This window comes from Mesoplodon mirus (assembly GCF_964341445.2).
Source record: "Mesoplodon mirus genome assembly, chromosome: 11".
Lineage (NCBI taxonomy): Eukaryota > Metazoa > Chordata > Mammalia > Artiodactyla > Ziphiidae > Mesoplodon > Mesoplodon mirus.
Window position 1 is genome coordinate 58,147,617 of NC_138987.1, and position 13,461 is coordinate 58,161,077.

A 13,461-nucleotide genomic window follows, 5' to 3' on the forward strand; every position below is an offset into this window, starting at 1 on the left:
CATGTACTTAAACTTTTTAGTTTCAATTATATTAAGAAATAACTTTGCATAATGACTAAGTACACACGTACATACATATCACATGCTATTGAAACAAAAGATCCTGAAATGTTACTTTTACTACATATGTTACACTCTAATATTTTCTACTATATTCTACTCTACTTGATTTTGTCCTAATCTGTCTCATTAAAATTCTGGTTGTTCCTATTGGTGGATCACAATGTGAACTCTGAAAAAAAAAATGCAGTCCCAGAGCCTGCTGCTTCTTAATGATACAGTAAAGCACGTCTGCACTGTGCTCTGGAGTTTACTGAGCATATGCACATTTCTGTAATACTCCAAGGCAGCTCTAGGAAGAAGAGGCTTAATCCATTTCCCAGAGGAGTGAACTGCTTTGCCCCTAGATCATACAGAGCTATTCATGGCAGAGCCTTGGTTCCTACCCAGCCTTTTATGGTTCAAGGTCCAATGTACCCACACTGGATGGATGGCACACACCAAAATGGATGTGTTCTGACATCTTCCAAGGCTACTGACAAACTGCTGTAAAGGGAAGGGGCTTGCAGGTTTGGTAGAGCATGGAAAGCAGTACGGGCTAAGGGGGGTGATGGCAGGGGGCTGAATGCTCTCCTTATATGTCCCTATCTAGAATGATTCTCTGGTATTTGAGCCAAATGCTATAAAGATTTATAACAGCTGTGCCTACTCCAGTCCTTCTGGGCCCTGGAGAAAACATGGAGACTGGAGGTGAACTCTAGACAGGCTATCCTTGGTTGGGGCCTTGTTGGAAATGGCTGGGCATTCCTGAGGCCATTGAGCCCGTGTGTGCCCCCCTTAGGCCTCATGGAAGACTCTGAGGGAGGGATTGTCTTCTCTCAGCATAGGTTGACAAAGAAGATCTAATAAGTGGCCTAGGGACTGGTCTGTGTGCAAGCGGCACGTGTGTATGTGAGCACGTGTGAGTATGTGTGAGATTGTGGATGGGAAGGCCAGCATGTGAGTGCACAGTGTGTACGTGTGTGTGTGTGTGTGTGTGTGAGAGAGAGAGAGAGAATATGTTGATGGGTGTAGGTGAGGGATTTGGGAGCAGGTGTGCGATTAAGTGAGAGATTGTGTAAGTGTGGGGCTTTGGTGGTGCAGAAAGAGGCCGTCAGTGTGAGGGAAATCACCAAGCGTGCCTCAAGTTCCACACTTTCTGTTGATCTCACACTTCCCCGGTGTGCGGGGCACCACGGACAGCGGCATGATTCATCAAATGGGGCGGGACAGGAGGAGCCGCAGCCCCGCCTCTCCCCGCCCTCCATTCCAACCTGAGTAACCGCTCCCCCCCATCCTCCAAACCCTGAGCTTTGCCAACTTTGTATAGGGAGGTTGGGGGTGGGTGGGGAAGGTCAGCTGGCTCTTTGAAGTCAAAAATTGTGCATTTTAGGGTAACAGAGACCAGAAACAGACCAGAAACATCTGGTCTCATCTGGTCCCCAATTAAGCACATTAAGGAAGAAGCAATAGCAGCTAAACAGCCCAAGCCTATAAATGTTTAACTGCTCGTAACCTGTGGATGCGTCAGGCTCCCCACATATATAAAATGTGCAACGATGTCCAAGAAGTAAACACCTTCGTCCACTGTGTCCTCCATTAGGCCGTCTTCCTCCTCAGAGCCTCCCGTGCCCCAAGGAAGCACCATGACTTGTGGATCTTACCGTGCTGGCCGCGCCTTCAGCTGCGTCTCAGCCTGCGGGCCCCGGCCCGGCCGCTGCTGCATCACGGCCGCCCCCTACCGCGGCACCTCCTGCTACAGCAGCCTCACCGGGGGCTTCGGCAGCCGCAGCCTCGGCGGGGGCTTCCGCGCCGGCTCCTGCGGCCGCAGCTTCGGGTACAGCTCTCGCAGCGCGTGCGGCCCCAGCCCGCCCTGCATCACCACCGTGTCAGTCAACAAGAGCCTCCTCACGCCCCTCAACCTGGAGATCGACCCCAACGTGCAGTGTGTGAAGCACGAGGAGAAGGAGCAGATCAAGTGTCTCAACAGCAGGTTCGCTTCCTTCATCGACAAGGTGGGTGTCCTTGATCACACCCTTCCTGAACCCTCCCTTCCTGGGTAGGCACTGAAGGGGTAGTCGGGGGGCAGGAGAGATGTGGTGCCCAGGAGATCCCAGTCTAATGGAGGAGATGGACACATATCCAGGGCAGAGAAAGATCAGAGAGATGAGTCTAGAGCAGGGGCTCCTGATTAGGCAATTGTTATTATATACAACCTCTGTCCAGACAGGCAGGGTCCCCATAGACAGACAAGGACAAGGTTTGGAACCGCATGTCAGAGGAAGAAGGCCATATGTGCAAACAAGACACAAGAAATGCACATAAGATATAGGAAGAGGACCATAGGTCAGCCTTTGGGTGGGTGTCCTTGATCACACCTTTCCTGAACCCACCCATGCTCAATTCAGGCTGGGCACTGATGGGGCAGTCGGAGGCAAAAAGACCTCTGCTTGGCTCCTGACCACATGCCACCTAGGCTCAGCACGTCAGGATAACTCAGTTCACCTGAGCAGGGACTGATCTCTCCCAGCCCCTTGCTCTCACCCCTAGGTTGGAAAATCCAAACATAGATCCCAATCCCAAAATCCAGAAGTTGCCTTGCCTTCCACAGCGCCCTCTGTGTAATCTCTGCTGAGCTCCTGGTTTGGGAGTTTACCTTAAAGCACTCAGCGCCCTCCCCCATTCCCCCATGCCCCAAGTAGGCTCTGGGGCAGTGGGAGCCATCTGACCCGTCCTCCCACCCCAAATGGCAGGTGCGCTTCCTGGAGCAGCAGAACAAGCTGCTGGAGACCAAGTGGCAGTTCTACCAGAACCGCCAGTGCTGCGAGAGCAACCTGGAGCCCCTGTTCCAGGGCTACATCCAGACGCTGAGGCGGGAGGCCGAGCGCGTGGAGGCCGACAGCGGGAGGCTGGCCTCGGAGCTCAGCCACATGCAGGAGGTGCTGGAGGGCTACAAGGAGAAGTGAGTGCGGTCAGGGATGACGTAGGGCACGGGAATGGACTTGAGTTAAAGCCTATTGGATGAGACTGGAGAAGACTTTCCGAGAAGGGCGAGTGACCTTGCAGGGCAGGTGGGCGCTGTGCGGCAAGATCTTCACATCAGGCAGTCACTGATCAGATGCCTAAGAGTAGGGCCGTGATTCCCCAGGAGGTCTCTCTCTGCTCCTTCAGCCTTCACTTCCTGGAGCCTGATCACCCAGCAGCTTGCCCTGCGGTCTGTGGGGAGGGGGCTTCTGCAGTCTCTGAAGCCATCTCCTCCTGGCCTCTCAGGCTCCCACCTGTAGCACCTGGACGAGATAGGAGTCCCAGTGTCGCTCAGGGCTGCCAGGTCCTGGGGCTGCTGGTGTCCCACCGTCTAGGGTGTGGAGTGCTGAGGGCCTCTGGGACTCATAGGCCCTCCCACAGCTGAGCAGGATGGACACCCAGGAGAGCAGAAGCTGCAGTCCCCCAAACGTGCTGCTGTCCACTCCTAGCATGGGGCTGGTGCTGAGTCCTCATTCTCCTCCAGACGTGACCTCAGAGCAGCTTTGGGAACAGGGCTGTGAGGTCCCAGAAGAGTAGCCCCCTGGACCCCTCAATTCACAGTGGAGAGAGAATCACAAACACATCCCAAATCCAACCATGAGGACCCCAGCAGGGCTGCCAGGGGGCGGGCTGTGTTGGCAGGTCCCTAACATTGCCTCCTTCACTGGTATGAAGTGGAGGGGGTTCTGGGGAGACCTGCCCTGCCATGACCTCCCTTTCTGCCCTCTTCTGCCTCAGGTACGAGGCGGAAGTCGCTCTGAGAGCGACAGCGGAGAATGAGTTTGTGGCTCTGAAGAAGGTGAGTAACATGGGATCGGGAAGCAGAGACACGAGGGATCTCAGAATGACAGGCTCTTGTTGGGGAGACCCATGGTCTCAACCTCACGGCGGGGTGCAGCGACCTTGCCAAGTCAGGATGGGAAATTCCCAGAGATTAGGTCATGAAAGGCACATGTAGGGCTTTGAGAAGGGCAATAACCTTGGAATATCCGCTAGCACCCTGCCCTGAAGCAGGGGGGTGGCTGAGTTGACCTCTGGATGTTCTGTGCTGCTTCAGAGGTGGTGGTCTGTGGCTGGGGTCCCGTGGAGGCATGGCAGCTTCAGCCTCTCTGTTGAGGGACGGTGTCCTGTCTAGTGCTGCAGGAAGTCTGATTAAGAAGAGGGGCACAGGCTCCGGATCTGGGGGAGCATGGAGCAGAGCCAGGAGAGGCCAGGTGGAGTCTCGGAGGACTGCTGGGGACAGGGAAGTGTCAAGGTGGCTGAGTGAGGGAGCCAGTCTGGCAGGCTTCCTGGTACAGGGGAGGGTAAGAAGGAGAGCTGGGAGGTAAGAGGTCTCAGGTGGGAGGAGTGAAAGGCTGGTGACCCATCTCCAAGGCACGAAGGGTTTGTTCTTAGAAGGGGAGGAGGTTGTGAGGTGCCTCTGGGGAAGGGCAGAGGGTATGGAGATGGGACGGGAATAGGAGCACTGGGAATCCTTTCCCCCTCACCTCCATGTAATGGGTGAAGAGAGAGAGGAATGTGGGGGTGGTGATCACCAGAGGTCCTCTGAACTCAAAGACTCCCCACCTTCCTAGGATGTGGACTGCGCCTACCTCTGCAAGTCAGACCTGGAGGCCAACTCAGAGGCCCTGATTCAGGAGATCGACTTCCTGCGGCGACTGTATGAGGAGGTGAGGGGTTGTGGTCCAGGCAGAAAACCAGCAGCTGGCCTGGAAGAGAGGGCGTTGGTCTGGGATCAGAGTGGGACAGGGATTGGGGCAGGAGCTGCAGTCCATGAGGCTGTCAGAGAGGGCAGGAGCTAGAGACCAAGGAGGGCTGAGAAGGTTGGGTACACACTGTGGTGGGGGAGGGGATGGTGTAAACCACACACATCCTTCCCCCCTCCCCTCATCTGCAGGAGATCCGAGTTCTCCACGCCAACATCTCAGACACCTCGGTCATCATCAAGATGGACAACAGCCGGGACCTGAACATGGACAGCATTGTGGCCGAGATCAAGGCGAACTATGACGACATTGTCGCCCGCAGTCGGGCCGAGGCTGAGAGCTGGTACCGCAGCAAGGTGAGTGTCTCAGGGCACCTGCCTCCTAGACATGGTGGGAGGGATGGGTGGTATATATTAACAAGGCTTCTTTTGTCTGGGGATTCTGATCCCTAGAGGTGGTGAAAGAAGTGCAGACCCCTCTCAGGTTATAGTAGCAGGACATGGCTGCCACGTATGGTTGCACAGGCTGAGCACTGTACAATTTGCAAATCATCTGTGGTGTCCTGAGTGGGTGGGATGTTCCATCCTGAGTTTCATGAGCCTCTCTGCTTCCCTCCAGTGTGAGGAGATGAAGGCCACGGTGATCCGGCACGGGGAGACCCTGTGCCGCTCCAAGGAGGAGATCAACGAGCTGAACCGCATGATCCAGAGGCTGACGGCCGAGGTCAAGAATGTCAAGTGCCAGGTAGGGGTCATCTGAGGCCCACCCAGGGTCCCTCCCACAGGCAGTGTGTGCACCCAACTGGATCTCACCATTCATTCTCCAGCCCATCTGCATGACCTGAGTCCCAGGTTGTGGTCACTTAAGGACACGCAGGTGATGAAGAGGAGAGACCTGTTCCTGGGGTGATCCCAGCTGGCCAGGAGAGACTGGATGCATCCAGGAAGTGGAGACAGAGACCCAGGGACCATAACCCACCTTGTTCTCTTCTGGGCCTTTAGAACTCCAAGTTGGAGGCCGCAGTGACCCAGGCTGAGCAGCAGGGCGAGACGTCCCTTAATGATGCCCGCTGCAAGCTGGCCGGGCTGGAGGAGGCCCTGCAGAAGGCCAAGCAGGACATGGCCTGCCTGCTCAAGGAGTACCAGCAGGTGATGAACTCCAAGCTGGGCCTGGACATCGAGATCGCCACCTACAGGCGCCTGCTGGAGGGCGAGGAGCACAGGTGGGTTCTGTAGCCCAGTTTCTCTCTCAGCCCTGCCTGGGTTCTCAGTGTGCTGTCCCTCACATTCCTACTTGAATCCTGTTTCCCAACCTCCCCATCCTGCAACTGGAAAGGTAATTTGAGTTATTCATTAGGTATGTTTCTAGCCCCATTTGAGTCTCTCATGCCCACTTAGGTGCTGATCTGGGATTGGTGCCTTTTGCAGATCTGTTTCTCAGAGCCTGGAGTCAAGGCCATAGTAATTGCTGTTCCTGAGAAGCCCTGTCTGGGCTGGGCCACCTTCCCTCTATAGTGCCTCTTCCCTCCCAGGCCCTCGTTGCAGATGCCCCTCAGGGTTCCAGATCTCTTTTCAAGCCTGATCCTGGCCCCAGCCCTGGGAGTTCAGATTTCTCCCCAAATGACAGCTTCAATAGGGGGTTTTATCAACACACACTTATATATTTTAACTACAGTGAGCATCCCTAAGTGGTCATCCATTGCAGCAAGTGGGACTAAGGATAGACAGACAGCAGGGACTGGTCCCTTGAAGCAGTTGCCCTGGTCTGGGCATTTTTGCTTGTTGCTTGTTTTGAGGGCGTGGGAAGACCCACTGGTCATCAGCCTTCTATGTTCAGCTGGAGGGGGGCGGCTGAACAGCTCCTATGAGGACAACAGTCCCGGGATGTTGCCCTTTGGTTCTTTCCCCCGGTTAGTCAGGTGCTCTTACCCTGAGCCTTCCTCTTCTCATGTCCAGCCAGGCCCTTGGCCCTGGACAGAGTAGAGTGAGGATGCAGAGGGAGCATCCTGTGTATTGGGGAAATGGGGACACAGGTTTGGTAGCTGGAATCAAAGTGATCACCTGTGAGACTCGCAACAAACTCAAGTCATTGCCTTGGAGAGTTCAGAGGCACTGGGGCTCTTTGGGCCTGGGTAGTTTCATTGGGGCAGAAATCTGGGAGGGAGACTTTTTCAAGACTGAGTGTGAACACTGGAGAGACACAGAGGTAGCACTGGAAACAGAGAGGTCCACCCCTTTGCCACAAGCGCTCTTGGAATGAACTCCGAAGCTTTGGTGTGGGTTCCCTAGGAAACCTGGGCATGGGACGGTAGATGGTGGGCTGCGGATTCTCCACATTTCTGAAGCTGATATTGACAACCCTTTGCCACGGTCTCTCAGAGAGACTCTGTGTGTTTTCCTTAAGGAGAGAGCGTTGTGTGGGAAGGAAACACGGGCGGGGTGGAGTTAGGTGGCAGGAGTGATATCCCTGCCTCCGGCACTGGTTATTTCCTCTCTCCGGGCCTCAGTTTCTCCATCTGTTAAGTGAGGGAATTGGTGTGGCTAGTCTCTGAGCCTGCTCTCAATGGGTTCTAGCATCCCATTCATTCATGCAAGTTATTTATTGAGCCAGGCATAGTTTGGGGCACTGTCTGCAATGGGGAAAAGAATAGACAAAAAATTCTGTCCTCCGGAAACTCACATTTTAGTGACACCAATCAGACCAGATTCAGGAATTTAAATTTGCTGCACCTCAGTTGCATTTACAAGTCCATAAGAACCGAAGTAAAGAGTAGCAGCTACCATTTTTTTTTTTTTTTTTTTTTTTTTTTTGCAGTACGTGGGCCTCTCACTGTTGTGGCCTCTCCCGTTGCGGAGCACAGGCTCTGGACGCGCAGGCTCAGCGGCCATGACTCACGGGCCCAGCCGCTCCGTGGCACGCGGGATCTTCCCAGACCAGGGCGCGAACCCATGTCCCCTACATCGGCAGGCGGACTCTCAACCACTGCGCCACCAGGGAAGCCCGCAGCTACCATTTTTGAAGTGCTTACTGCGTGGCAGGCATTACTCACTTGTAGGCGTATTCTGAGTTCATTCTCACAACACATCAGGGAGTAGATTTTCCCCAGGAGGAGGCAGGCTGAGGGAGGGCATTTCTGAGGTTGCTCAGCTAATAAGGGGTGGAGAGCCGGCGCACCAGGTGATCTGTCTCCAGAACCCATACAGGGACCCGGTTACCGCTAAATCGCCCCTTCCCCTGGGCAAGTGCGCAGAAGGAAGGTGGGGGACCTGACCTTTCACCTTGGCTGCGTGTGGTCCAGCGGCTTTTCAGGGCACTGACCTTTCTCTTTTCCTTTTCCCGCAGGCTGTGCGAGGGCGTCGGGGCTGTGAATGTCTGTAAGTAGCCGCCCCACCCCCTTCAGCTGGGTGGTCACAGTGCCTTTGGGGAGGGGGCGTTTTCGCTGCCTCAAGCCGCCTGGCTGTGGCAGTGCCTGACCCGCGACTCTGCCTGTTCTTCCCCCATCCAGGCGTCAGCAGCTGCCGCCGTGCCGTCATCTGTGGCGATCTCTGCGCCTCCGGCGCTGCCCCTGCTGTCACCACCAGCGTCTGCAGCGCCCCCTGCAGCGGCAACGTGGTGGTGGGCACCGCCGACGCCTGCGGCCCCTGCTCCGGGCTGGGCCGCAGCATCGTGGGCTCTAAGAGGTGCTAGGGTCGCCCTCCGCCCAGCCAGGACCTCTGGCAAGCGGAACGCCCCTTCCGTGGCCCCACGCGCCGCCGGCTGCTGGCTTCCCGAGAACAGGCTCCAGATGTGTACCTTTTGCCTATCCTGCTCCCTAGCTGCTCCCTCTGTGTGCCGTCCCCTGGCACCTGAGCCCCAGTGAGACTGGGGCGCACCTTGGCTTCTTTCTGTAGTCTTTCCTAGTAGTCGTTTTGTTGTTCTGAGGATTCATCCTTTCTTCCGCCTTCTGTTTTTTGCTGGATTCATTGGTCTTGCCTGATCCCTTCATCTAAGCTTGGAGGAACAGGACAGGCCCCAGGATCTCCCCATCTGCACATCCTGGGGAATCTGCCAGTGTGCTTGTACCTATGGAATGGAGATAAAGAACACTGATGGTGGTTTTCCTGTAACTCTGTGAGGGATGTGACCCATTGGAGGGGAGACCATCACCTTCCAGGGATGCCTGCAGAGGCTTCTAAAAAAGCCAGTGAGTCAACTGCCTGCAAGTTTGTTTGCCTTTATTTCACTCTGTGTTTCCAATAAACTAATTGTAGTTAATCCAACCTGGTGCCTCAGAGTCTTGCAAATGCCAGGGCCCTAATGTGATAGGTGCTCCCTGCCAGAGATTTCCTCAGCACCTCTCATGCACTTAGTTATTTTTCAGTAGGTGAAAATGACTGCAGTAGAAGCTGCCCATCTGGCCTTGAGCAACCTGAGGCTTGGAAAAACAAGAGAAGACCCATGGAGGCAGGGAATCCCTCCCTGCCTTGTGTGGTTATGGGTTTCTATAGACCAAGGTTTCTCAACTTCAACACTATTGACATTTTGGGCTGGAGACTTCTTTGTTGGAGGGTGAATGTCCTGTGCATTGTAGGATGTTTAGCAGTAGCACTGGCCTCTACCCACTAGATGCCAGTAGTACTCCTCACCTCCAATTGTGACAACCAAAGATGTCCCTAGACATGGCCAGATGTGCCCTAGGGCTTCTCAACCAGGGTGATCGTCCCCTCCACCCTGCTGGGGACATTCTTGGAGGGGGAAAGTACATGAGGAAATGGGTGAAGGAAGGCATGTGGGATGACAGTGTGAGGGAGACGAAGAGATTTGGGTCAGGAGAACCAGGCTTCTAATTCAGAGTCCCGATTCTGCCATTTCTTAAGTGGGTGACTTTGGGCAAATTGCTTCCACCTTCTGAGCTTCAGTTTCTTTGGCTATAGAATGAGGGATGTTGGACATTATTCCTAAGGCCCCTTCTGGCTCCCTAAGTAAGATTATGTATTTAAAAGAGTTTGGTTAATACAAACCTATGTTTGAATGTTGGTTCAGCCATTTACTAGTTCTGTAATTGTGGGCAAGTCATTGATCCTCACTGAGCTTTAGCTTCTTCATCTGTCAAATGGAATAATGTTACCTCCTGGGTTGTAGGGAGGCTTCAGATATCTATTGCACATAACAAATCACTCCAAAATTTAGAGGCTTGAAACAATAATGCTTTATTATTTCTCATGACTCGATGGGCTTACTGGGCAGTTCTTCTACTTTATGTGATGCTGTTTGGGATGCTAGGATGTCTGGAAGGTCCAAAATGACCTCATTCCATGTGGCTGGATTTGGTACTAGCCACCAGCTATGAGTTCAGCTGGAGCTATTGGCCAGGACACGTCAGTCAGGGCCTAATCAGGAGACAATAATTTGAACAGATGAAGTTTAATATAAATAATTATTAACTATAACAGGGGATTGAGTAATGAGAGACTGGCTAGTAAGAAGCAAAAAATCTAAAGCATACAGGAGCTGCTGGACTTCCCTGGTGGCGCAGTGGTTAAGAATCCTCCTGCCAATGCTGGGGACATGGGTTCGAGCCCTGGTCTGGCAAGATCCCTCATGCTGCGGAGCAACTAAGCCCGTGTGCCACAACTACTGAGCCTGCGCTCTAGAGCCCGCGAGCCACAACTACTGAAGCCCGCGTGCCTAGAACCCATGCTCCGCAACAAGAGAAACCACAGCACTGAGAAGCCTGTGCACCGCAATGAAGAGCAGCCCCCACTTGCCACAACTAGAGAAAGCCCGCACGTGCAACAACGGCCCAATGCAGCCAAAAATAAATAAATAAAATAAATAAATTTATTAAAACAAAATAAAGCATACAGGAGCTGCAGATATAAGGAGCAGCCCCTACCCCTAGGCCTGAGAGAGTGCACCCAAGGAAGTGGACCCCCTGTGGCCAAGATCTGGGCCTCAGATCCAGGGAAAGCTAGGGAAACCTGTTCAAGAAGACATGTCTCCACCTCAAAACCACCTGAGAAGGATATTGGAAGCTGCTGGCCTCAGGATACTGCTGACTACCGTGCACTGCAGCAGTGAAGTTACCGCACGGCAGGAGCAGTTCTGGAGAAACTGGGTGCTGCCAGAATCTGCCAGGAGGAACCTGGAACCAGGAAGGAAAGCCCCTTCCTCCTGCAATATCTCTCCAGCGTCCTCTACTGACAAAGCGTAATATTGTGCCAGCAAACAAAGGAAAATATTTAAAGAGCCCCTCTAAATTTTCACAGAGCAGGCAATGACGGGTGAATCTGGAGCTGAGAGAAAATACTTTGATAATTGGCATCCAGGGACTTGGTTCTCCTTCACAGGAGCCTTTCTCATGTAGCTGCTTGGGCTTCCTCGCAGCCTGGTGGCTGGGTTCCAAGAAGAAGGAAGGTAGGAAGCAGAAGCAACCAGTCCTCTTTAGGCCTGAGCTCAGAAGTTCACTTCCACCATATTCTATTGGGCAGAGCAGTCACAGGGTCAGCTCAGATTCAAGGGGAGAGGAAATAGGCTTCTCCTTGTGATGGCTTATATGTGCAGAGAGGGAAGGAATTGTTGGGGCCACTTGTGGAGACTAGATCCCACAGTGCATTCTCTGGTCTCAACAATTCATGTCCCTCCCACAAACAACATATGCTCACCCCTCCAAAGACCCCCCCAGATTTCTCCCCATTATTATATCAGCTTGAATTTCAGGATCTTGCTATTTAGATTCAATCCAGTTACATGTGAAGCTCTTGGGATATGGTTCTTTTGTTGCAGCTCCCCCATTATGGTCTACCTCAGTCTGAAGTCCTGTGAATTAAATGGCAATTATTTATGTCCACCACACCTATCATGCAATGGTGAGATGGGATAGGATAGCCATAGTCTGCACTCTCATTTATTTTTTTAATTTTTACTTTTATTTTGGCTGCGCCACATGGCTTGTGGGATCTTAGTTCCCTGACCAAGGATTGAACCTGGACCCACGGCAGTGAAAGTGCTGAGTCCTAACCACTGGACAGCCAGGGAATTCCCGCACTCTTGTTTAGAAAGAGGAAAAGCTGGAGGCACTTGGAAGTCCCTGATTTATAACAACTCTAAGTACAGTCAGGCACCCACTGCAAACTCCTCCTGGTGTAGTGGCAGTGGCTATATCTGATTTGTGCCTAGTTTTGCTCCCTGGAAGTGGTTCTCCCTCTGCTCTTGGCTCTATCCTTTGGGATCTTGGCTCCACCTTCTGTATCATCCTTTTTTTTCCCATGATAAACAGCCCATGTGTTCTTAGCCTGCTTCCTGTCTGTAGGAGGTTAGGAGCCCAGAGGCCTCTTTTCATTTTGAATGGTCTCTGTTCTTGTAGTTAGAACTGCTATAATTCTTTAAAAATTTTTGTAAGATGTGAGGTAGGGCTCAGGGACTCAGAACAGGAGGTTCTAACAGAAGGTAAGTATGCAATGTCAGTCCTGCTTGGTCCCTTGAGTTGGTAGGTGAAAGGCAGGTGCATCACCTCCAGAAATGTGGAGCTTCCCTGGGCTTCCCTAGGTGGCATGTGGATGACCTCCCAAGGCTGGCAGTTATTACAGAATCCTCCTTAAGTCCCTGGGAAGGAGGTGTTACAATCCCAGAGCAGAGCTCAGAGTCACTTCCCCAGAGGGTCAGAACTGAAAAAGCCCTTGTAGGGCCCCTATCCAGCCCTCATTTGACAAGTGTTCAGGGCCCCTGAGTCAGAGCAGGGGAGGAAGGAGCGGGGCAGTGGGGAGTGATGAGAGACACTGAGAGATGGGTCACAGCCAGATACACAGGACTGGCATGCCATGGTGAAGAGTCTGGACTTCAACCACTGATAGGTCAGATCTGTGTTTTGTAAAGATCTCTCTGGCTGCTGCATAGTATGGATTGGAAGGAGAGACGAGCAGGACTCCAACCAAGGTGGTGGTGGCTGGAATGTGGGTGGTAGCAGCAGAGAGAGAGGAAAGGGATGGATGAGAGGGGTACTTAGGAGGTAGAAAAGGAAAGCACGTGGGGGTTAATTGGCTTTGAGGGTGAGGGTGAAGGCCCGGATAGATCATATAGGTTCAGGTTTGGGCAACTGTGTTGATGATCTTGACAGGGGAGAGGCAGCAGGAGACACCGGTGGAGAAAGCGGGAAGTAGTGAGTACAGCTTGAAGGTCTGCTGTGTTGGAAGAGTCTCCAGGACAGCCAAGTGGAGAGATCTTGGAGGAACTGGGGCAAGTGGGTCTGAAGCTGAGGAGTGAGGTCAGGGCAGCAGGAGAGCCATCGGGACTTGAGCACAGCTGAAGGCTTTGAACCAGGGAGGACGTTAACCAGGGTGGGAACTGAAGGCAAGGGGCTGATGTGATTGCCCAGGAAGTGTGTGCAGAGGAGCGAGAGAAGGACACCGAGGCACTTTCTTGCTTGAGGGTGAGGTTGTCTGGGTGAGGGAAGTGAGTCAGGGAAGAACTGAGAGCCTGGCCTGCAGAACAAGGAAGTGAAAGGCTGAAGACTCAGGGCTCCAGAGGGGGAGGGGCAAGGGCAATGGGGAGCAGAGAGGGCTTGGATGAGGAGTTGAGGGGACCCTAGAGACACCAGGAGGGAGTGAGGGAAGATGCGGGTCCTCCTGGGACAGCGTGGTGAGATGCATAGAAAGTCCAGGGTCTGAGGAAGGACCGGCACTGGGGCCGGGGTAGGGCTGGGTGAAGGGAGACA

General features: G+C 53.3%; 1 protein-coding gene across 1 annotated transcript; it reads left to right on the forward strand.

Moving 5' to 3' along the window:
* Nucleotides 1–1,685: 1,685 nt before the first annotated feature.
* LOC309812578 (keratin, type II cuticular Hb6-like) lies at nt 1,686–8,456 on the forward strand (the record flags this gene model as incomplete). The annotated part of the gene is made up of 9 exons (XM_082636411.1): nt 1,686–2,054; nt 2,793–3,001; nt 3,802–3,862; nt 4,638–4,733; nt 4,961–5,125; nt 5,388–5,513; nt 5,771–5,991; nt 8,112–8,143; nt 8,275–8,456. The coding sequence occupies 9 exons, from the start codon at nt 1,686–1,688 to the stop codon at nt 8,454–8,456; spliced, it is 1,461 nt and encodes a 486-aa protein (XP_082492537.1).
* Between the last annotated feature and the right edge of the window lie 5,005 nt (nt 8,457–13,461).